The following is a 24,058-nucleotide window of genomic DNA, read 5'->3' as shown; positions in this document are numbered from 1 at the left end:
AATATACAGAGAATACACAATAGGACGTTTTCAATATGTTTATTGAACCAACGTGATTTTTGTTTAGAATACATGTGCTGTGATAATCAGTTGACAAACGGATGAAAGTTATTACAAGCACCAAAATAGTAAATGGATACAGTTCCACCATGGTGATAAGACAGTGTGTGTATATATGCAGGCATATAATACAAGGTAGTAATCGGGCATACTCCTACTATGCAAGCCCTACTCTGTGTACCTAGAGTGTGTGTAGGTGTATAGCAAAGAATTCCAACCCCATTACCTGGCGGAATATAATGTAGGACCCCCGTCCTGTTCACAAACTGGACACCCCCTCACAGAAGATGTCAGACCGCTGCTTGGTGAAGTCTCCGCATGCAGGGACCCTCTGCTGAAGTGCCTCCTCTACTAATCCTATGAGATGCTTATTTATAATAAAAAGCATCCTTGTTATGTACGTATAGATTAGTAATGTTATGGATATGTAGTTTGACTTGTCGCCCTGTGGATGAAGATAGAACGACATTTGTACATTGTGTGTAACAGGCCTTGTACTTGGTGTTCGAGGTATCATGACCGTGTTATACGAAGCAGGATGTGTAAACAAAATTGGGTTCAGAAAAACTAATCCACCATTGTCACGCACACGAATATGTGCAAAAGGTCACCGCAATAATGTTGTGCGGAAAATAAGAGGGCAATGTAAGGAAATGTGCAGTGTTGCTACAAGGGCATAACACTTTAAAGCATCTCATGAACGATTTAGAATAAACGTACTAGTAGGGCCATCTTCTACAGACACTAATTGAAAGAAAGGGGTATTTGAAAATATGCAGGCTTTAATACCGGCAGGCCACAGGTAAGTAAAGAACAATTTTGATGGGCATACAATTTGTTTGAATAAATTCCTACTTAACACTAAACAATACTTATTAGCACACACTACAGCTGTCTCCATGTGCTGATAAAAGGACTTCTAGTGACCAGACTAAAATCTAATCGTATCTTTGGACGCATGCTAGGTTGAATGGACAAACTGTGATTCACGTCTGCAACTAGGTGTGTAGTGGATGCCTTGGTCTGCTAACTACCTTACCAGGCTGCACTACGAACAATTGCACCAGGTTTGTCAAAGCTAGTGATTTCTGGGGGGTTTTATGTTGAGGAAAATTTGGACAGAGCAGAGGAAATGGAGTAATGACAAATCGCCTATTTCCCCAAGTTCTGCTGTTTTTACAGTTCCTCCAGCCCATTCTGTCTTGCACGTTGTGGCTGGTGTTACATTCACATCTAACCGACTTCTTCTCTTCTACCCCCTTCCCAACCCCCCCCCCCAACCCCACCCCCCTGCTGACAGGTGAGGTTGGGAACTGAGATGAAAAAAATTGTGGCCGAGATTGAGCAGCTGCGCAGGCACCTGAAAGAAAAAGAACAGACCAAATTGGACACGGCTCACAAAATGACTGCGGCAGAAAAAGTTGATAAAGCAACACTTTCACGTCAGATCGCTTATCTCGAATCCCTGGTGGTAGAGATTGAAAAGAAGTGTAAAGAACCAGCATCGGAACTCTTGAAGGTAAATTACTCCATGATACTGTTCATTACTCTGTGTAATGTGTATGTGCGTGCTCACCTCACTGTGAAAAAGATGTATGATTGTTCAGATTCTATGTACCTTGCGCCTGTGCATGCAGACTGCCTAACAACATGTACAGACTGGTTCCACCTTAGTTGCAGGACACTATCTTAATACACGGATAAACGATGGTGTCTTTAGAGGGTTGAAGCATTGCCGGGTTTTGGGAATATCTATGCTGGATTAATTTAAACCCTAAATGGGAGCCACTAACATAATGGATGTTCTCCTGAAGTCCTGTAAATGTAGCACAAGTCTGGCGTTCATGTGTAAGCATTTACACAGGCTTCCAGGAGCACCGGGCCCTTTGAACGTAATATAGAGCTGGACATTTCTAATTTTTACTTCGAAATGGGTACATGCACTTCCAAGTCTCTAGTGTTAGTAGCTCCTTTCCTTATTACAGCCTTTAATCCTGGTAGTAACTTGGAACGTTTGGGCAAAATGTCTACTGCTTCTTTCGCCTCAGTTTCTTCTTATTTGTATTTGTGCATGAGAGCATAAATGCTCATCTTTCAGCTTCCCCAAAACTGGATCACTCCCCTGACAGGAGGCCTTGGCCTAAGTGATTGGCAATCCCATTCTGGATGGTCACTTGCAGGATGACTAGCGTTCTTGCCTTCTGCATTCAAGGGCCCATGGAGTTTAATTTCTCCAGTACTGCTGAAAATCCACAACTTCACAGCTCGGGTTTACATTCAGGCTGAATCCATGGATCTTTGTGCTTTGACAAAACAATAAGCACCCTAAGTGCTCCTCCCGGAATCTTTCCTAGTCCTTTTTCTAAAGTGTGTATCCTGGTCCCTCCCCGATGGGAACTGAGATGATTTGGATTCCTTCCACACTGCCTTTGGCAGAAAAAAACCTCTTTCCAGGATCTGATGAGTACAGTTGTATTGGAGTGCATGGTGGCAATGAAAACTAGCATTGCTTTAAAATCGTTTTTAGAAACTGTGATAATACTGTGGAGGGCGGTGGGGAAACAATCATACCTGTGTGTTTTTGGACGTTGCCCTGCACCCTGGTCCGTCGCGGCAAGTGCCGTTTGAACGGAGGGTGGACCTCGGGCAGTTACTCCTCCCCCCACCCCTCCCCCTCACTTCCGGGTCACCGGGGATAAAATCCATGCCAGGACGAACGCGCAGCAGACGCGTGCAGCGGGCGCGCCGAAGGCAAGCCCGTCTGCGCCAAGGACGTGCCTAAGGCAGGAATCCCTGCCCAAACATCACCTTTACTAACCTACAGTTCCGTGGTCTTAAGGTCACTCAACGTTAGGAGGGAATGCTACCACCAAGTTGCCCCGGATAAAATATGGGGCTCCTACACATGTTACAAGTGTAGACATGCGTTTCTGGATAGCGCCCCCACAGTGACCAATAAGATGAGCCCTTCCTCTTCAACCCGCAATCTCAAGTTGCAAGGAGGACTTATTAACGCAAGGTCTCTTAGCAAACACTGCCAAGATATTAGAGATTTAATATTGGATATGCAGCTCGATTTCTTGTTCATCACAGAATCTTGGCTGAAAGAATGCTCCAATCCGGACATATCCATCAACTTTCATACCTGGATCTCCAGCATTTGCAATGACTTAGCACCCCTAGAGTCTCAGGACAGAAAAGGAAAAAGGAAACCAAAAACTCAGACCTCCCTGGTTTACTCCTGAGCTAGCTAAAGAACAACATCACTGCAAACAAAAAGAACGTAAATGGAGAAAGTCCTACACTATCGAGGATAGGAGAGCCTACAAAGCTTGTAGAAGACTTTACCATGTCCATATTAAAACTACCAAAAAAGTATACTACTCAAAAGCCATACTGGAGTCTAAACTTGATCAGAAATCTATTTTTAAAATAGTCCACTCCTTCACAAATCCCAAGGGATTACAGAAAGACCTACCCCCCTCACAAACTCTGTGTAACAATATCTCTAATTACTTCGAAGAGAAGATTTCCAAAATACAAAAAAAAATTCCCCATAACTCCTCCAACATCGAGACTGAAGCCCCCATCCTAGCCTCAACTTCCTTAGGTTTCTCTACCTTTACTCCAGTCTCACTGGATTCCACACTCAAGGCTATAATGACCTGTAAATCAGGATCCCCATTGGATGCCTGCCCCCCCAGGATTTTACACAAACTTATTGATACAATCAACCCAGTCATAAACCAAATTGTCAATTCCTCGCTAAATACAGGCATTGTCCCAGATGACTGGAAACTTGCCCTGGTTAAACCCCTCAAAAAGAAAGAAAACGTGGACGCATCGGTCCTCTCTAACTTGCGGCCTATTTCGCTGCTCCCGGTGCTGGGCAAAATAACGGAGAGGTTCGTGCTCAAAGAACTTTCAAATTTCATTGAATCTAACAATATCCTTCATCCTCAACAATCCGGCTTCCGTCCTAAACATTCAACGGAGTCGGCCCTTTTAGAGATCACAGAGTTATTAAAAACCCTCGCTGACTCTGGTAAGAAAGCTGTTCTGATCCTCCTGGACCTTTCCGCTGCGTTCGATACCATCTCCCATGACATCCTTCTTGCAAGACTCTAACGCGGCGGTATTACGGGTACCGCCCTGGCTTGGATCAGATCTTTTCTTACCAACCGCAAACAAACCGTTGCGCTAGGCCCCTTCCTTTCCACAGAGAAGACCATAACCACAGGTGTCCCTCAGGGCTCCTCCTTGAGCCCTGTTATTTAACATTTATATGGCCCCCTCATTTTCCTTATAAAATCCTTTGGAATTGAAGTCACCTCATACGCTGACGACACCCAAATGATCGTCTCCCTGGACAAAAATAATGAGGCCGAAAGCAATTTCCAAACATATCTTTCGCAAATCATAAAGTGGATGAATAACAATCGCCTACAATGTAACACTGACAAAACTGAAATCCTACCCATTGGCAGGAATGTTACCTTCATCCCTGACAGTTGGTGGCCGGAAGGCACTCCCCCCTCCACCGGAAACGGTTAAAGTGGCTAGAAACATGGGGGTCAAGTTTGATTCTGCCTTATTTCTCCCCCACGCTCTAGCCACGGCGGGCACCTGCTTCAGCTTAATGAGATCTCTGAAGAAATTCTTTGATCTGATTCCACTGGCAGCCAAGAAATCTGTAACGGTTGCCCTAGTCCTCTCGCGCTTGGACTATTGCAACAGCCTGTTGGCAGGTTCCAACAAAGCCACAATAAAGATTGTAAATAGCACAAAACGCGGCAGCCCATTTGGTATTAGGGCTCCCACGTAGATCTTCTGCATCTTCGGCACTTAACACCCTACATTGGCTCCCTATCCATAAACTAATCCTCTTCAAAATTCTTTCGATCACCCATAAAGCCTCTCACAGGGCAGGACCCAGGTACCTCATAGCTCGTTTCTCTCCCCACACCACCACCAGGACTCTTAGATCTTCCTCAGCGAATCTACTAAAACCACCCCATTTCAAACTCACTACCAAAGGAGGGAAAACGGTTGCCTACCTTGGTTCCAAAGCGTGGAACGCACTCCCTATCGGTCTACGTATGCAGGAATTGGAATCACTTTTCAGGAAAGCATTAAAAACCTGGATTTACAACTTCCCAGATAACCGCTGCTTTGCGCTAATCTAAAATTTTTTCACATCTTCTTTTCCTTTCCAGCTTCTAATACCTCGTCCCCTCAGCGCCAGGAGGCTCCTCGTGGAGTGACAGTTCACGCTTTATAAATGCATTTTTACATTACATTCCATATCAAACACTCAAGAAATTGAACACCTTCTGCTCATAGTAGTAAATTTATGCAAATGTTAATGAAACACATTTCTAGTAATCCATTTCTCTAAGGGCTTCACTTGATTGAAAATTGGACACCCCTGATTCTAAACAGTAGCTTGAGGGTTTCTGGTTACTTTGTTGCATGCCTACTACAGTCCTTACACAAGGATCCTGACAAATAGCTGATTGGCTTGTTTATTCTAGACACACTTGACGCATTTCCTCATTGGTAGACGTTGCTTCAACACTAAGTTGGAGAGAGTTAAGTCTCTAAGGCGCTGCTAGAGTATGACCTGCACGTGGGATTTTCATAATCTATATCTAATCGTTATTGATGAGGACTGTTAAGCTGGTCAGTCCAGTTACTGCCTGTATAACTGCTAGTTATCGTTGGCCCAAAGGGTGATCTATTGAAGCAGTGAGACCTCAATTAAGTTGATGGAGTTAATGTGATCACTTTAGTTTTCAAAGCCATTATAACTCTGGGCTTGTTCCAACAATGTGGTGACGGAGTTGTTTTTCAGTGCAAAAACAAGAAATAAGAAACGATTTCATGCAAAATAGCGTTTTCCTCTACCCTTCCCATAGACGTGAATAGAAAGTACCATCCTAATGAATGTCTTTATTTTTTGAGTAACCATTCTTAGTCATACAAAACACACTGAACTTAAACTGTAGCCTGTTAACTCCTTCGGTTATTTAGGGCTATTATGGAACGTTGAGAAATTCAGCCTCCCAGATAAATGATACCCATAAATTGATAAAAGACAGTTTCATGCCTTTAGTTATATTTTGGTGCCACCACTAGGTGGTGGCATACGACTACTGCTAACCACTTTGTGATGCAGTGAAGTTGCCAAAAACTTTCATAACTCTGAATCCAGATTCACTTCAACTTTCCTTTGGTACTGTAGTTTATAATCTTATTAAAAGGAAGCATGTGCTGTAATTTACAGTGCAAGTCTTTCAGGTGACAGTACTATATTTCTTCTGTAGTGGGTTTTCATGGAGCTGGAGTGTGGCTTGTGAACCGAAGATGGCAGATGCGCAATCCTGCTGCTCCGTGCCAACCCATTACAAATACTACGACAACTGCTGCCTGGGAAAATGATGGCTGCGCTACCAATCCTTCCTTGGTGCCGGCTTCCCTGGGACCTCTTCTTGGGGGCAGAAAGTTTCTTCTCTGTGGTGGTGGGGGCTGGCCTGGCTGTATGTAAGTTTTTTTTAATTTCCTGTGCTTCGTGTGCCAGAATCCCATGCTGGGAGATAGAGTACGAGGAACGACTGGTGGGCCCGGAGGCTACCGCTGGTGATTGATCTGGCTTGCGGTATACTCACTGGGGTCTGACAACGTAAGCTTTCATCTCTGGTAGATTATGAGCAGTGTCTCTCTCTCACCTGGTACAACATACAATTACTGAGACGGTGGAGAGGGCCCCGGGAGTGCTCTGGAACAGTATACCATTTTAGAACACCTGTGGTGTCATGAAAAGAACTATCGCTAAGGCATACGATGAAGAGGGAAGGCTGGGTAGGCTTTTAGCTTGGCTCATTAGGCCAGAGTCCCGAGGGGTTCCTATCACACAATTCATAACAGAAGATGGTCCCTTTATTCTCCCAGGGCCATCAACATCTAATTTCGAGCATATTATGAAACATTGTATATGCTTCCAGTGGCTCTATCGCTGGGGATACAGGTTGTCTTCCGTCAATGAGTGCCACTGAGAGAACTTGCCCACGAGGCTTGGGATGACCTGTGGGAGTCAGGGGTGTGATCATCCTGGAGGTTTGGTTCGCCATCGAGGAATGGGTATGGGGAAAACACCGTGTCCTGATGGCCTGCCTGTGGAGTTCTTCTCTGCTTTTGCAGGGACCCTGGCCCCGAAGTTGGAGTCGCCATACGCCGAATCTTTGAAGAGTACAAGGCATGTCCAAGATGGCAGAGTGAGCAGATGCATACTCCGGTCACTCTGCTCCGGCCTCGTTGGAACACTGTATCCCTGGCGCCTGTGCTCCCAGGGGGCTAAATTTGAAGCCCTGCGGCCCCCTGACCCCTCTAAGAGCACCGGGTCCATATAATCAGGGGCACAAGGCGGTGCCTACTGAGACAGTGCGACCGGTGGACCCCAGCAAGCAGAGTGGAGTAGACCCAGCATCAGCAGGTCGGAGGGCGTGCCCGGTCCCGGTAAGGACAGTGGGAAGTGGCGCACAACCCTCTGTATGACCCATAACGAGAAGATGCAGAACGTGGTGGCCTTTGTGGTCCCCAGTGCTCGGACACCGTGGTGGGGGGGTGGGCTCCTGCAGCACGTGAGGCTATATCGGCCATCATCCAAAAGTCCACCCTCAAGGTCTCGACCAACTCCGACGCCCTCAACACCGCCGAACACCTGCATTTCCAGATCCACACTGATCCCAACACCACCCTCGGAGGATCTGCTCAAGAAACCCAATGCAGACCCGAGGGACCTCAAGAACTTCCGGCTCATCTCCCTTCTCCCATTCCCAGCGAAGGTAATCGAGAAAACTGTCAACAAACAGCTGACCCGCTACCTTGAGGAGAACAACATCCTGGACCCATCCCAGTCCAGGTTCTGCAGCAACCACAGCACCGAAACTGCCCTAATCGCCACCACCGATGACATCGGGGCCCTGCTGGACAACTGCGAGACTGCGGCCCTCATCCTTCTGGTCCGATCAGCCGCGTTCGACACGGTCTGCCACCGCACCCTACGCACTCACCTCCACGACTCAGGAATCCGAGGCAAAGCACTGGACTGGACCACCTCCCTCTCCGGCAGAACCTAGAGCGTCCGCCTCCCTCCCTCCCTTCCGATCCGAAGCCTCCAAGATCTGCGGCGTACCCCAAGGATCATCCCTCAGCCCAACGCTGTTCAACATATACATGGCCCCGCTCGCCCAGGTCGCCAGACGACACGACCTCAACATAATCTCCTACGCCGACACACAACTGATCCTCTCCCTCACCAAGGACCCTCTCACAACCAAAACCAACCTACACGAAGGAATGAAAGCAGTCGCCGAACGGATGAAGAACAGCCGTCTGAAGCTGAACTCTGACAAGACGGAGGTCCTCCTCCTCGGCTCCACCCCATTCACCTGGGACGACTCCTAGTGGCTGTCGGCCCTGGGAGAAGCACCGACACACACAACATGGGATTCATCCTCAATTCAACACTCCATGACCAAGCAAGTCAACGCCATCTCATCCTTCTGTTTCAACACCCTCCGCATGCTCCAAAAGATCTACAGATGGATCCCCACCGACACTAGAACGGTCACCCAGGCCCTAGTCGGCAGCAGACTGCACTACAGAAACGCCACTACGCAAGAGCCCCGGCGAAACAACTGCAACTCATACAGAACGCCTCTGCACGCCTGATCCTCGACATCCCTCGCCACAGCCACATCACACCCCACGAGAGACTTGCACTGGCTTCCTGTCAACCAGAGGATCACCTTCAAGCTCCTCACCCACGTACTAAAGGCACTTCACAACACCGGCCCAGCATACCTCAACAAACGACTTACCTTCTACACCCCGAACCGCCAGCTCCGCTCCACCGACCTCTCCCTCGCCACCGTCCCCCTGCATCCGAAGAGCGACCACCAGCGGCAGATCTTTTTCCCACCTCGCTGCCAAGACCTGGAACACCCTCCCCATCCTCCTTCGGCAGACAGAAGACCTACTAACTTTCAGGAGGATACTCAAGACCTGGCTGTTCGAGCAGTAGCAGCCCCCCCACCCGTGCCTTGAGACCCTCACGGGTGAGTAGTGCGCTTTACAAATGTCTTGATTGCTGACTGGGCTCGCAAAAGAAAAGCTCACCCCCATTCCCCCCCCCCCCCTGTCTTGGCTCCGACATAGCCCGGCGCAACTACAACATCCCCTTGTACGTGGTTGACTCTACTCCCTGTGGCCATTGGGGAGCCCACAAACTCTTCCAGGACATATGGGCCCAGAAAGCGAAGTACGTGGGCGGCACCTGCAATGTGGACAGGCAGTGAGTCCCGGCAGCTCTGGAGGAGGCGACCGCTCTGCTTAGGCCATGGGGCCAAAGAGGATTGCAGGGGCGCGAGGCGTTCTCTGAGGAGCGGTGGACCCTTCTGGGCTATCTAGGTGCAGACTGCTAAGCACGCAGGGCAGCACCCGCCTGGAAAATGAGTGGCAAGCCCCAGTGGCGGTGGAGGAGATGACAACTCTGGCCCTGTTAGGCCAGGGGGGCTGAAGAGGACGGCAGGTATTGGAGGTGCCCTCCACCTAGAGAATGCAGCCGCGGGTGCCCAGCGTACAGAGGCGGGGGCCTACACTGGGAGTGGCGAGCAATGGGAAGGCAAGCCATACTTAAAGAACACAGCCAAGGCGTAATCTAAGGGGCTCATGGGCCTCCTCCCCCCCCCCCCCACCGTGATGACGGAGGGTTTGTGCCCCCCACGACCAATTAGAAGGGGCATCTCTTAGCACAGCCCGTACTTTAGAGCATGCCATACTCCAGTCCCTCTAATTAGACCCACACACAACTCCGTTATCAAAGGGAGGGACCTCTGTGGTACTGGAACTCTCTCCATTGAGCCTCCATCGATGTCCAAGTGCCTACGACGCCCCCCTCCCCCCCCCCCCTCCCGAGTATAGGAGGGACAGCCGGACCTACTGCCTGCATGAAGCTGCTCTCGTCGCGATCGGGGTTTACCCTGCTTTGAGAAGCTGGCCTGGTATATGATGTCCACTTAAGTGGGCACCTTGCACCAGTCCTGACAACCCTTATGGTAATTTAAGAGGTCTTAGACAACCTTAGAAAGCGCTCTCAGTGGTAGCTGTGGAGAACAGCCTTCAGGCTTAGGCCAAAAGGAGTGTAAAGCAGCTTGTTTTACCAGAAAGCAATTTTGTAGTATAATTAAGTGAAAAGAACCCCCCAAGTATTTATTAAAATATTTATTTATTATAGAATACTCCCAAGTACGTTAAAATATCTCCAACGAGCAGATCAACACCATGCACACAATACTTCAGCAAGAAATGCAGTAAATAACTCCAATTACACACAAAGGGCCCTGGGGTGGGGGGGGGGGGGGGTGCGTGCGGATGGAACCAAACCATATATTAAAGTGGTATAAGAACCACGACTCGAGTCAGGACTATGTCGAGAGGACGTAGAATTGCTGGGGACCCACAGAACCACCCAACGGAAGTAGATGGAGACCCCATGGAGAGCTTGTGTAGTGTGGGAACACTACTGCGCTCTCCGTACAAGTCTATGTGCAAGTTGCGGTTGGATTTTTTAAGATTAAGGACCCTTCCAGTGAACCCTGAAGTAACCTCTTGGAAGACGGAAGGTTGGAGAGCCACCCCACCCGTGGATACCCTAGTACCCACGTTGCCTACACCAGGGAAGCCGGGTGGATACGTGTGAAGTGGTGTCGGAAACCGCTGTCTAACCCAGTGGAGGACTTCAGGAAAGTGCCGCTGTGGAGGAAGGAAGAAGTGTCCGGTGGAATCAGAGGATGGATTCTTGATAAGAGGTACCTGCAAGGAGAGGGGACACAGTCTGTCACTCAGGAGTGACCAGGAGACTTGGAAGACGAATGCTCTCCGATGTGTGTTGCAGGATGGATGACGAGGACCTTGACTCTGCAGCTGTGAGGACCAGGCGATGCTGAGGAGGACCAGGAGCAGTGAACGAGCTGTCCCACATAGGATGTAGAGTGCTCGGTGTCTGGCGGGACCACCAACAAGCCTTGGCAAATACAACCAATGCAGGCTTCAAAGCAGGAGCAATGTCTGGACCAGCAAGATCCAGGGGACTTACCAAAAGCAGGGGAGTCAGTGTAGGCCCCGAGCAATCGGGGGCTCCAAAAAGAAATTGGTGTGACCCTCAAATAGACCCACAGGCCAGAGGCACTGGAGTCGAGAGGACCTCTAGCAGCTCACCAAAAGATGCAGGCCACGATACAGACGATGGCTGAAGATACTGGTCACAGGAGATGCTCGAGTTTGGGGCTACTTGGAGCCTGAAGATCTTCTTGGAAGGAAGCCAACAAGCCTTTGCAACTGCAAGTTGGACCCGGTGCACAGGGGTTCGGTTATTGTAACCCCCACGAGGGATGCTGGCCTCAAACTTGGTGAGAGGGCAGGGCAGGCCTTGGGAGCTGTGGAAAACCACCACCTGTGTTGCAGAGCCCACGAAGCCCGGAGGAGCTCACGATCTGTAGACCTGTCAACTTAGTTACGGTGCCTGCAAATGCAGGGGATTGACTCCTTAACTCCAAGGGAGATTTCTTCAGGTGTCTTTGATGCTTCACAGGCCTTGGAACGTTCCTGTATGATGCACAGACAATGCAGCAAACTGGAAGGGAGACTTAGTCTGGCCCAACCGAAGTCCAGAGTGCCCAGACGGTAGAAGTGGTGTCTGATCTCAATCTTATCCCACGACAAATCTAGGGACCTGCACCCAGGTAAGCCCTTAAGTTTCCTAGGGAAAGGGTTGGGAAGATTCAGGGGACCCTCCCAGGGGAGGGTCTAGACAGGGGGAGGTTACTTCCATGTCCTTTGTCCAGTTTTGGGCCATAGTGGGAGCCAACGGCTCCCAGAACTGGTTTGAACTGGACTATGCACAGGGACACAAAATGCGCTCCTCATGCAGACTTTCTGGCACTGACTAGCACACCCACCCGGTCCTACTACACTAAATCCTGTCTGGAAGGTGATCACACCTCCCTGTGATAGGATGCCTTTTGTGCCACCTGCTTCTCAAGCTTGGCAGCAGCAGGAGGGCAGAAATATGTTGGTCGCCAGCAACCATTTTGTGCTGTCCAGGTTTAGAACGTTGGCACCGGGAACACAGCCTAACAGAGGGCTCTTTCAGTGCTTGGAATCTTACTTCTCGCACCGTTTTGGTGTGGGGGTAGGATTCTAACATGTTTGATACCAAACATGATAGGATTCGTTGCTGCCAGTTTTGAGATGATCATTGAGTAATTACGCGGTGACCCTCTATATATGATTGCCTCACTGACAACCTGGGAGAATGGACTCCGTAGGCTGCAGGGGTGTCCTGCTCATGCAGCAGCACCCTCTCGCTTAAAACCTCTGTCACCCCTATAGCTGGCCTTCGCAATCCTGAAGGCAGGATGCTTGGTTCGAAGTGCAGTGACCCTAGATATAGGAAACTTGCATCTTTAGTAAGTGGTGCAAGCACCAACTTACACAGGCTGCAGTGGCAGACCTGTAGTTCCATTTTGCATGGTCTCTCATGGGTGGCATAATACATGCTTCAGCCCATGGGAGACCTCTGGGGTACCTATGCCCTGCGTACCTTAGTACCATAAACTAGGGATTGATCAGGATACCCCAGTATCAAAACTGGGATGTACCCAAGTACTTAACACAACAGTTTAAGGAGAAAGCAGATAGACTTGGGTCTTGCTGAGCAGGATGCCAGACTAGTCAAAAACAGCATCACATCAAGCAAAAAGTGGGGGTAACCATAGAAGCAGATCCTACTTTCCTACACCTGCTCTTGGGAGTACGGAGCTGGATGTGACCCCGCTGCAGAAGAAGATATGGCAGCGCTCTGGACCAAGAAAGACTGTTCCCTGAAGGACATGCTCACCAAGTCTTCTGCTTCTTCCCTCCCCCCGCCCCATGGATCACCCCGGTCCCTCAGGTGGCCGCCCACCTCCAGAGTACTTAGTGGAGGAATCGGTCACCCTGACCTATTTGTTTTCGTCCCTCAGGGAAGATCTACAGTGTATCAAGAGATCTGGCACAGAATCTGCAGGGGATATGGAAATAATTGTCTGGCATTGGGGACAGAGTGGATGCCCTGGAAAACCATGAGATCACCAGGGATGAGGAAATTGAGCAGCTCAGGCAGTAACTCATCCGCCTCACAGACAAGCAGATCAACCATCAGGCCCACGTTGAGGAGCTCAAACAGATCTAGGTGCAATAACAGAATCTGGAATGCCCCGATGGCCACGGAAGCAGGAAATGTCAAACTGTCGGTGCCATCTTCACCTATGTCTTGGGGGACATGCAGGCATCTGACTAGAGTCCACCGAGTGGACTTGTCCGGGGGAGGGGGGGTGGATTGTGTGTGTTAGGGGGGGGGGACACATCTTGGCATGTGTACATGACTTCGCCTTGAAAGAACAAATCCTTCATAGGGCCAGATACGCCAACCCAGTACACTTCCGCTGCCAGCCACTTCAACTCTTCCAGGACCTCTTAGCAATCATGCTGCAGAAGCAGAGCTCTGCCCAGTGACTGCCTTCCTTCGAGAACACAACAGCACCTACTCATGGGGCCAGCCTTTTTGCCTGACCTTCACATTGGAAGGGAAAACCCACCAACTGCACTCCATCTGGGCGGCCTGTCATCTTCAGATTGAGACACGGAAGGGACCCCTGCGAGATCAGGAACCGGGATGAAGACAGAAATCCCATTGCAGAGGCCTCTCGAGGCCAGACTCTGCTGCGATGGTCCAGGAGGGGAAGGCAGTGCTAGTGTCTCTCCCGGGAGACCTGGCACAGGAAAACACTGAGCGGCTGGAGCCGCACTTCAATCAATGCATGGGTTCATGACCAATGCTATCTAGGGCCGAAAGGGGGGTGGGGCCCCACGGAGGCAAATGGTTTTGTTCCTGGGTCTTAAGCGGCTATGGGTCCATGGTAGCCTCGTTGCGAGTGAATTTTGCATGGTTCCGAGAGCTTCTCAATTTGTCGGGGTACACGGCAGAGCTGTTCTCTCACCCCATCTCTATGCTCGCTATATAGAGACCTTCGCGCAGCGAGTGAGAGATCACCCCAGGATCTAAGGAATTCCTCTAGGCGAGGAAGAGCACCAGATCAGTTTATATGCAGACGATTTGATGGTCATGCAGTACAACCCCCGCAAAAGCTTACCCGATTTCCTAAAAGAGCTGGAAGAGTTCGAGGAGGCGTTTGGGTTCCGTATGAACCTCTTCAAGTCCTATGCTCTCAACATCTCGGTTACCCGTCCTATAGTTGAGGCCTTAAAATAAACCTACATGATTAGCTGGGTGACTGAGTCCATCCCTTACTTGGGAGTTTTGCTGGGTCTGACTCTGGAGCGAACGAATGTCCTTAATTACTGAGAACTGTTGAAATGAGTGCACTCAGAGCTGGAGCAATGGCGGCACAATCCTTTGTCCCTGCTGGGCCGCGTTGCAACCTTAAAGATGGCCACCCTGACTAGAAAACTTTTTATTCCAGGTTTTGCCTTTCTCCCCCAGTGGGTACAATTCCTGCCTTGCAGGCTGCGCTCCCCCACTTTGTCTGGGTGGCAAAGGGTCCAGCATGAGCAAGGAGTAAAGCTGGCTTCCCCCCCAACGGAGGGTAGACTTAGTGCCCTGCTTGCTCCGAAACATTCATGCAGCCCAGCTTCGATATTTATTTAGTTGAGGGGTCCAAAACTGAGTCAGAGAAACACATGGACAGGGCTGTAGCTGAGACCTAAAGTGCCATTCCTCCAGCGAATGCATCGGCCACCCAGCCTCTTTCTCCCCAGCCACGAGCTCCCTTCTGAGGGTGTGGGACTGATGCACTCGCAGAGAAAGGTTGACCACTCTTCTTTCCCCTCTGACCCCGGTCATCAATCCTGCCTTCACGCCCGGAACTTGGCCTTCTTTCGTGGTGTGGTGAGGAGCAACTTGCATAGCGGCAGGACATTTCTTTGACCTAGAGGGCCCCATCCCCTTAGATACCCCCAAGAAGGACTACTCAAGTGGCAGCCTTGCTTCCACTGGAACATTTGTTGGCCCAATGCTAGCTATCCTGGGACGATTTCTAACCCATGAAGCCTTGACATGGACATTTAAGGACTTTGGGGCCAGGGGTTGTGATAAAAGATAACACACGGGGTTCTGCAGCTACTGGTATCCATGGGCATGGCGAGGTATTTGGTGAAGCGGTTTATAGGTCGCTGACCGAAATGGTCCAGAAACTCCTGGTGGCTCTTTGGCAAAAATGGGGACGGATACCGGGACGAGACCTTTCAGATCCAGAGTGGCGCAGGGTTGCAACATATCCTAATGTCTCCAGGAATAAGATTCAAATATGCTCAATTTAATTATGTACATCTGACTTACCTAACACCCCACAGCGTCCAGGTCCTATATAGCAGTGAACCATGTGGTTCCCCTTAATGTACGCCTCTGGATGAAGATTTGACCTGTACCCTGAATGCCACTCTGGGCCGCGTTCTCGCTTGCAGTTTGGAAGTCTGCCTACTGGGATTGGTTCATAGACCTTGGAAATGGAAGGTGGGGTCTGAGTTCCTCGATTTGGCCCTAGCTGGCTAAGAGTAGGATAGCAATGGGCTGGAAGTCCACCAAGGGGCCAGTGATGGGTAAGTGGGTGAAGTATATCGCCATGTGGTTCAGGGCAGAGGAACGGGCCTGGATTAGAGAAGGTGCTCAGGGGTGGGGGGTGCTCGTTGTGGAGAGGACTAATTTCTGGGATGTGGACAGAGGTGTTGGAGGCCTGGGAGCAGCCAGTGGTTGTTGTGGAGGGGGACCCTAACGGTCAGGCTAGGCTGGCTGAGCGGGATAGGGAAGACTCCTCGGGAGACAGACTAGGAGGGGAGTAAGCAGCAGGTGTCTGTCTGCTGTACTCTTGAGGTGCACGGTTGCCTTGTTTTGTTGCAGCCCTCATTGATATCTTCCCCCCCCCCCCCCCCTAGGAAATTCTACATGCTGTTCTCCTACATCTCCCTTTCTGTTTTAGTTTCCTCTTTGACTAACTTGTGTGATCCCTAAGACTGTTTTGGTTACCTTTTTTCTTCGTTTTAATATATTTGTTTCTGTGATTCCCCTTTCCCTTGCTTCAGAGTCCTAGTCTAATGACCAAGCCTAAAATGAACAGGTACCCCTTTGAGGCCTTGCATATTCTGAGCTGGGAGTATCATATTGGGTGGGAAACTCCATTAGGAGAATGGGGCGTTATTATTCGGTTATCACATCTGTAGTAGACTACTGGACTGCACCCCACTCTGGTTACATGGCAGCCTCCGCTGGTTGAGTCTAGATGACCAAACTTTGTATGTTCGTTGGCCCTCCTGGATATGCCATGTTCTCTGTAATGATGCTTGTATTCTGACATGTCATGACTCAAGTGTATTTATCATAAAATGTCAAACCAATGTTTCAAAATAAAAATCTTTTATGAAGCAGCTTGCACCAACAGAAGTATCTGTTAAATAAGCCAATAAGCTGGGTTTACAATTTTTCAGAATTAGTTACGTTCATTGCATTGTTTCCTTCTGTGGTTCTTCTCTAGGATAATGGTTTGGAAGTAGTAAAATGTAACCAATGATCATGCATTTCTTTTAGCAAGGAGGAAAGTATCTGGCTTAAGTACTGCTACGATGGTAACTTTTTATCTTGCACTTCTATTCTGGCTCTTTGCCATTCCAAACTTGTTGGTATGGTCCACAAAACTTACAAATGAGAAAAGGAGTTGAAGACCGTATCGGGCAGTATAGGTATAGTCAAATTCTGCATAGCTCTATGCTTTAACTTATCTCTCTGCTTGACTTGTATTGCGGTCCATAGATAGATCAAGAATGCCACTGGCATGACCTAAGCCCTGGTGAAGTGTGTTCAGGCGGATTGGTTTCTGTGTAGGATTTTGCAACGGGTAATGCTTGACTGGATTCATCTGGCAACACCAGACTTTGCAACCTCTACCTGTTTCATTGCTTTAAAGTTAAGGTAGTTGAACAATATAATGCAAGTCCCTAATTCTTTGAAGATAAACGGCCAGGGTATGCTTAACCTTCAAATTGTGGCATACCACCTCTACAAAATATGAAGATGAGGAAAAGATTTCTGAGGAACTATATCCTTGTTCAAATGGAACTCCAACAAGACCTTTAGAATGCTGCTGGATTGAGTTGTCAAAACCACTGAAGGAAAATGCCTTGCTGCTCTCTTGTGTTGTGCTAATGTTAAGTCCTCCAAAAAATAATGATTCTATGTAATAAAACATTAAGTCACATTGTGCCAACCTCTTAAAAGGTTTGTGCATCATCCTGTGAATGACCAGATGTAGTAACAACAAATGCTTTAGGTCATTGAGACATTGTTATGGCCTCCAAGACCCTCAAAGATTTTCGAGGTCTGACTTGTCCAGCTGCACCTTCAACTCAGCCAGATGTAGACAAACCAGATGAGTTGAAAGACTAGGTGTGCAAAGGTTTGCTTCCCCAAAACACAGTACTGAGGCAGAGCAAATGTTAGGAAGTGATGCACCACTCTTTTCCATTTCTCTGGATAGGAGGGTTTTCCTCTGGTGATGGTGGCTGTGGCTTTTCTTATGCTGATCAAATAAGTCCAGTAAATGAACACAATTCCGATAGGGTCAACAAGGTTAGCTATCTAATATTTGAAGGATGCATGAAATTGTAGGAAAAGCATGGCCTGCTCAGTGTAATGTCAGACTTTCTCCCAAGGCGTGGGACTCCTGGCTATCTGGAGGTTCAAGTGAGTGTCGGGTATTAACATGAGTGGCATAGGGCTCTATGGTTGGGCAATACAAGATCTCAAAGAAAGGGTTAAGGACCCCCAGAACTTTCTGTGTGCATCACCACCACTCTGAATTTCACCACTGGAAGAAATGCCCTCATAGTCAGAGAAATTGCTTTCAGTTCCAAGACCTTTATGCAAAGGAAAATCTTCCTTTTCCCATATTGCACTGTTGTAGAGTTCCCTGCAGTGTGCCCCTGCACATACTTTGAGTTACTTGGAACCATAAGTTGTGGATGGGGCATTTTGGCACTGCGTCCACCATCGCAAGGTTAGAGCCAGTGTTGGCTGGCCTGGAATGGTCTTAAACTGGTTATACAGCAGTTGATCCTTCGCATGTTAACCCACTCCTTCACAAGATGCCTGTAGCCTCCGAAACCTGTTGACACACGAGTTGTACTTTTATGCTACTCAAGAAGTGATGCACTCTGACCAATGGCCGCTCTGCCTGTATGATGGAGGAAAGACCTTGGCCAAGCTGGTATCCAGGATTTTCAGCTGTGAACTTGATACTCTTGAATGCAAACAAAAGAAGATTACGGGTAGTTTACGCAGATCTAAATATTGTATAGGCTCCGAAGGATCAGGGCTAGTTGAGACTCCAGTGACCATGTGAGTGACAAGCCAATATGCTAGGTATGGCTAGGGATGCTGTGCAGAAGGACACCGCCATGGAATTTGGCTTTATTGCTAATCTTTGCATCTATACAAATAGCTGTGTCATCTACTGGTAGTACAGAAACAAAGGTAGCGGTGTATAAACTAGTCTCACATCAAAAGAAATCTGAAAATGTACAGGGCTCACAGGATGGAGAAGCAAATTAGTGTACAAAAACACGTAATCTGAAAAGTCGTGGTGCACTCAGGATTACTAGCACCCCACTACCATAGGTGCAAAAAAACACTTGGACTCGGGGATCCATGTGTAAAGCAATATAATTAGACTAATCCCGGCACTCTAAAATTTATAACCATAGTTATTTAACCATAATCGGCTTCAACATCAATGCAACAGAGTTCTATTTTTTCACAGGATAGGGACCAGAGATAGATTCATATACACAAACTTCAAATACCATCTTAGCAAATTTTAATGTATAGCAAAATTGTTTTTTACACGTCAGCCAAGAAGACTAATGTCTGAGAAACAAGTGTGCATTTCTGGCCCCTTTCAGACTACAGGACCAGCAGTGTTGCTCCTGAAAGGAGGAGCCTTTTAGCCTACTGCACATGTTATTGTAACGACAACGGGGTGAAAGTGGAGTTTACATTACTCCTGCAAAGAACAGATCTGAGCACAGTAGGCGGACACTAGTCTCGTACTCAAAATCACCACCTCTTAGAGCCACCTATGCCATCTTAGTTTGGAAAGACTAAGGAAGCCAAGTTTTTACTCTATCAACAAGCTCTGTAAGGGAGTGAAATGACAACCAAATCAAACATCCCATCAAAAGGATATCTGAAGGACCGAAAATGGAAGACACTGAGGCTATCGGCATGCATATGTAACCCAGCATCTGTATCCTTGCTATAGCCCTGATTAAGAGTCTGGTGATAAAGTGTAGTTCGAAAAAGCGTTGCCGGCAGGCAATCCAACACCTACATTCGGCTACTAGGAGCCTGTTCCCCCTTTACCATCTGCTTGGAGCAGTTGGTAAATACTAGTGGGAGCTTGTGTGGGATGAGGTAGGAGGGGTGGGGAATTGGGAGGGTGTCGGGGGCAGGAGAGGCTGAGCTGGGAGCAGTGATCATTCTGTGCTCCCAGTTCAAGTCTAGCCTAGCAGCAGCATGCATGCTCTGCGAGGCATGCTGTAATAGAGAATGTAGTGGAGGCTGCCGCCCGCTCTCTGCCCATATTTGTCATTGGGTTGACATTGTACTTCTTAAATGCTTGCTTCTGACTCGTAAAAAGGCTTTAGTCCCTCCTTGGTTACCCGCCTTGTCTCCTTTAGTTACCACCCATAACGACGGGATCTTTTACTCTGCTTGTTATAGGGTCTGCCTTATAAGTGGGTGAACACTAATTTATTAATACTGGGGACAAGGGCTGCTGCTTTTTTTGTATCTCTTGATATGTATATGTTGAGCGCGTGCCCACTTTAGGGACACTGCGCTCAGTTTTATTTATTTTTATTTGTTTACTTTAATGCGCAGCGCCCGCTTAAGGTTCATTTAATCGAAGTTTCCTCTAGAAACCATGCCATCTGCCATGGTGTTGTGGGGGGATGGGAGAGCCTAATATGTGCAGGCCCGTCCCTCGTACCCTGCTCCCACTACGGCCCTGAATAGGATGTGACTCGATGTACTTGTCAAGTGATATTACACCACTACTTTGTCGGATCTAAGACAGTAGTGACTAGCTCCCACCAGAACGGTCCAGTCTTTAATGCTGCAGCAGCCGTGGGGGCAGGGCACGGGATGGGTGGTCTGAGAGTGCTTTGTTTCAAAATTCTAGAGGGAAGCAGTCTTCTCCCTTTACCACCTTCACAGCCATAGATGTTATAGCCTCCCAAATCTCTTCGTCCGTGATGTCTCAGTCCAGTTCCTTCTGAAGATCGGAAGGGAGGGAAGGTAAGGGAAGCTGTGACAAGACTTCATCCTCGTGGGCAGGGTATTCCAGATATTCCGCCATATACAGAGCTGAGTAAAAGGAAGTGAACTCCCGCAGGATGTCTACTGGATGAGTGAGAATCTCACCGGAAGTCGTACAAATGGCTGGTATAGTTTAATTCAACTTAAATATCTCCATAGAATTTTCTAGACTTATTAAATAACTATGGCAGATGCTTTGGGAATCGTCCTCGTTATAACTTCGATGCTGCTTAGGAGACGCTGACTTCCTCCATATGATCTGAACATCTCAACATCGCTGAATCTCTATCCAAGGTCCTTGGTTGTCCAGTCTTGCTTACCTTGAATTTAGTATCACCCCACATTTGAGAAGATTTATAAGGTAACAGCAAAAACTCTTCTCACTCGGGGCTAATTGCCCGCCCAGCATGATAAAGTTCAATATTGAAGGGTGGTAGAACCCATTTTCCTGGATAGTTGGATCCAGGGATGTCTCTTATGCACATGTGCATAATAGAGATATCTGATATCTCGCTAGGTGGTTGACAGGTGAGGGGTTTGGGTGGAGAGCGTGTTGGGGAGTAAATGCTGCTACCTGCGGATTATTCATATTTGCTCAATACCTCCTCTACTGTTCATGCTAGGCTTGCCATTGTTAAAGACACACCGGTTATGGCTTTATGCTATGGTATGGAGATGCTGAAATGGTTCTCAAAATGTTTATAGGAAAAGAAAATGGCCATTTTCAACTATCGCAGCAGCGGCTCCTCCATTGGAGCGTTGGGCATCGCTTCACTGCTTTCTTGCAGTGTGAGAAGCAGAAACATTAAATGGTAAAACTACCATTTTATGTTTCTGCTACTCGCACTGCGAGAAATCAGTAGTGCCTGGTTGTGGGTGGGTTTACTGGAAAGTAAGGCAGGCGTGGTAGCCCACTGTTGTGGGTCCTGACTGTTTGGTCTGCACTCTGGGGCCAACCAAACCAGTCATGCACACTCTACATTTTCTCTGTGTAGGCTGCATGCAGCCTAAATAGAGAAAATGGCCTCCCCGCAGACAACAAAAAATTATATCAAGTATTTCAACTTTACCTCTGCGCACTGTATCCTTGTGGCTATTGCTATATCATTTTAAACCATGATATAAAAACATTACTGAATGAACACAAATGTGAGTCAAAACATTCATAACATTAAACTTCATACACTACAGGCGGTATATGATTGCTACATATTTTAGGTTTTAATCCGTTGTAATCAGATATTTTCTTGAGGCATAATATCTTTGCATCAGTACATAATCTCCATGAAATCCATTTCTTGTAATGTCCTTCTAATAGCATGCCCAATGCATTTCGGGCCCCATCGGCCCTTCCTCAGGGGATAGAAATCTGTAAATCCTACAAACAATACAGTATTTTAATACAATATCTCCATGTAATGCGCAGGGAACATTTAAAAAAAAAAACATTTCATTTCTTGTTGTTAATAAATCAGCAGGTAATGTGTGACAACACTATTTTTTTTAAAAAACACAAATTGCTGGGTTATGACTGGTTTTTCAAATAAAGAATCAGACCTCAGTGACGGAGTAGAAATAAGAACGAGAAACCACTCGTGAACACGAGAAAAGTAGACCGACACCATTAACGCGCTAACACCCGGTGCCCGTGATCTCAGTAGAAACCTCACTAATAACCAAAAGAAGACGAGTGACGCCCGCTGAAAGTACAAAGAAACAAAATATCGATGACTCTTCTCACCAGGCTTCTTGCATAAAACTGGCATACTAATAAAACGTTACACAATTGCCTCAACTTAAAACCTGAAACAAACGAAAAAACACCATGACCACCTTTACGATGAACCCGATTCAAAACTGTATAGCAAAAACATGACTTTTTTTTTTTTTTACCTTCAAATACAAAGCAAATGCTTCTACTGTGGTATTCCAGTCTGGAGAGTCTCAACCCGACATTGCTAAATTTCGGAGATGGTTCATCCACAACACGCCGAGTGTGTGTTAAGAACTCAAACACGGTATACAGCAGAAGGACTACAGAGTTACACTCTTGGAATAGTACGATACGAAGCTAACTTGATTAACCAAAACCTGAATAAACACCCATGATTTCTCTTATATAAAAGATTATTATTATTAAGTCTCCCTTTTCACGAAAACCATACAACCAAAAAACGCTAGTACTGGACATCGGTGATAATGAAATAGAGAAGATGAGTGAACGAATAAAAACGCTGGTGCTAGATAACCATGACAAAGTGAAAAAATAGAACAAAAGAATGAGTGAACAAATAATGGGTATAAAAAAACTGTAAAAACCCATAATGTTATACACAATACTCCATTTTACAATGACCTAACGACGGTCAATAGTGATTTGTATTTAAAATAGCACAGATTTTCATGGTTCAATGTTGTTGTTTTTTAACACACATCTCTGAATTTGTTGAACGCCTCACTGCCTGAACATATAGTCCATTACAAAAAGCAGCTTAGGTCTACTTTATCGTTGATCCCTTTTGGATCCTGGGTTTCCAATCTTTTAATCCAAAAAAATCTCTTTGGAGTAAAGTTTTTGAGAGATCTCTTCCTGGTGTGTGCTCGATCCTTTCTATTACCTGAAACTTTAATTGAGCTATTGTATGACGGAATTTCATCCAGTGTACTGATACTACTTTTGGAATTTTTATTACGAATGGTACTTTTATGTTCTGAAATTAGTGTTTTTATTTTCCGTTCCGTTTTTCCAATGTATAATGATCCACATGGGCATTTGATGCCGTAGATTAAATTATTTGAATTGCAATCTGCATTATGTTTGACTTTAATTATTTCTCTGGTATGAGGATGTTGTATGGTGTTTCCACATATAACCTTGATGCAATGTATGCAATTTTGACAGTCGCATTCCTTTGAACTCTTGTGTGGATGCTATGGGCATTTCTTTCAGGCAACCCACGGGGGCGCTGTCCGCTGCACGGCACCAATCACAACGCTGCCATTGCAGCGTTGTGATTGGCGGAGGGGAGGGAGGCTGCCTGTGGGTGTCTGCTTCCTGTTCAGGAGAGCAGCAGGAGTCTGGACTAGCCAAGAGCGGAGGCTGCGTGGGACCCGGGGGAAGGTACGCTGTATTTTAATTAAACCCACCGCACCTACCCTTACGCGCCCCCCCCCCCCCCGTCATGCCGGCCGCAACTGGCTCCAGTTGAAGTGCTCGTGCAGGTGGTAGGCGAACTCTCCCAGCTTGAGGGCAGTGGGGCCTGTGCGCACCGTTGTGTTGTAGTGCTTGTCCTGCAGCTTGAAGGCGAAGACCAGGGCCCCAGCTGGGGCAGCTTCCAGTGGGTGGCGAAGCACGCCATCGAGGCGGCCGGGTAGACACATCCGTGCTCGAGCAGCACGTCCGGGTCATTGTAGAGATTTAGGTCCACTGCCTTGAGGGGGAGCTACGTACTCCGAGCAGGCCCCGTGCAGCTCCGAGGTCAGGAAGCAGGTGTCCAGCGCGTACACTGG

At 47.6% G+C, this 24,058-nt stretch overlaps 1 protein-coding gene across 2 annotated transcripts in view; it reads left to right on the top strand.

Moving 5' to 3' along the window:
- The window catches only part of LOC146833562 (E3 ubiquitin-protein ligase TRIM39-like), a 218,777-nt gene that overhangs the window by 80,134 nt on the left and 114,585 nt on the right, over positions 1-24,058 (top strand). For both annotated transcript variants that reach the window (XM_085601416.1, XM_085601417.1), the window contains exon 4: positions 1,361-1,579. In XM_085601416.1, the coding sequence (XP_085457542.1) occupies positions 1,361-1,579 (219 nt within the window). The remainder of the gene's footprint in view (positions 1-1,360; positions 1,580-24,058) is intronic.

This window comes from Triturus cristatus, chromosome 4_2 (assembly GCF_964204655.1).
Source record: "Triturus cristatus chromosome 4_2, aTriCri1.1, whole genome shotgun sequence".
NCBI lineage: Eukaryota > Metazoa > Chordata > Amphibia > Caudata > Salamandridae > Triturus > Triturus cristatus.
This window is presented reverse-complemented; position numbering and strand designations above follow the sequence as displayed.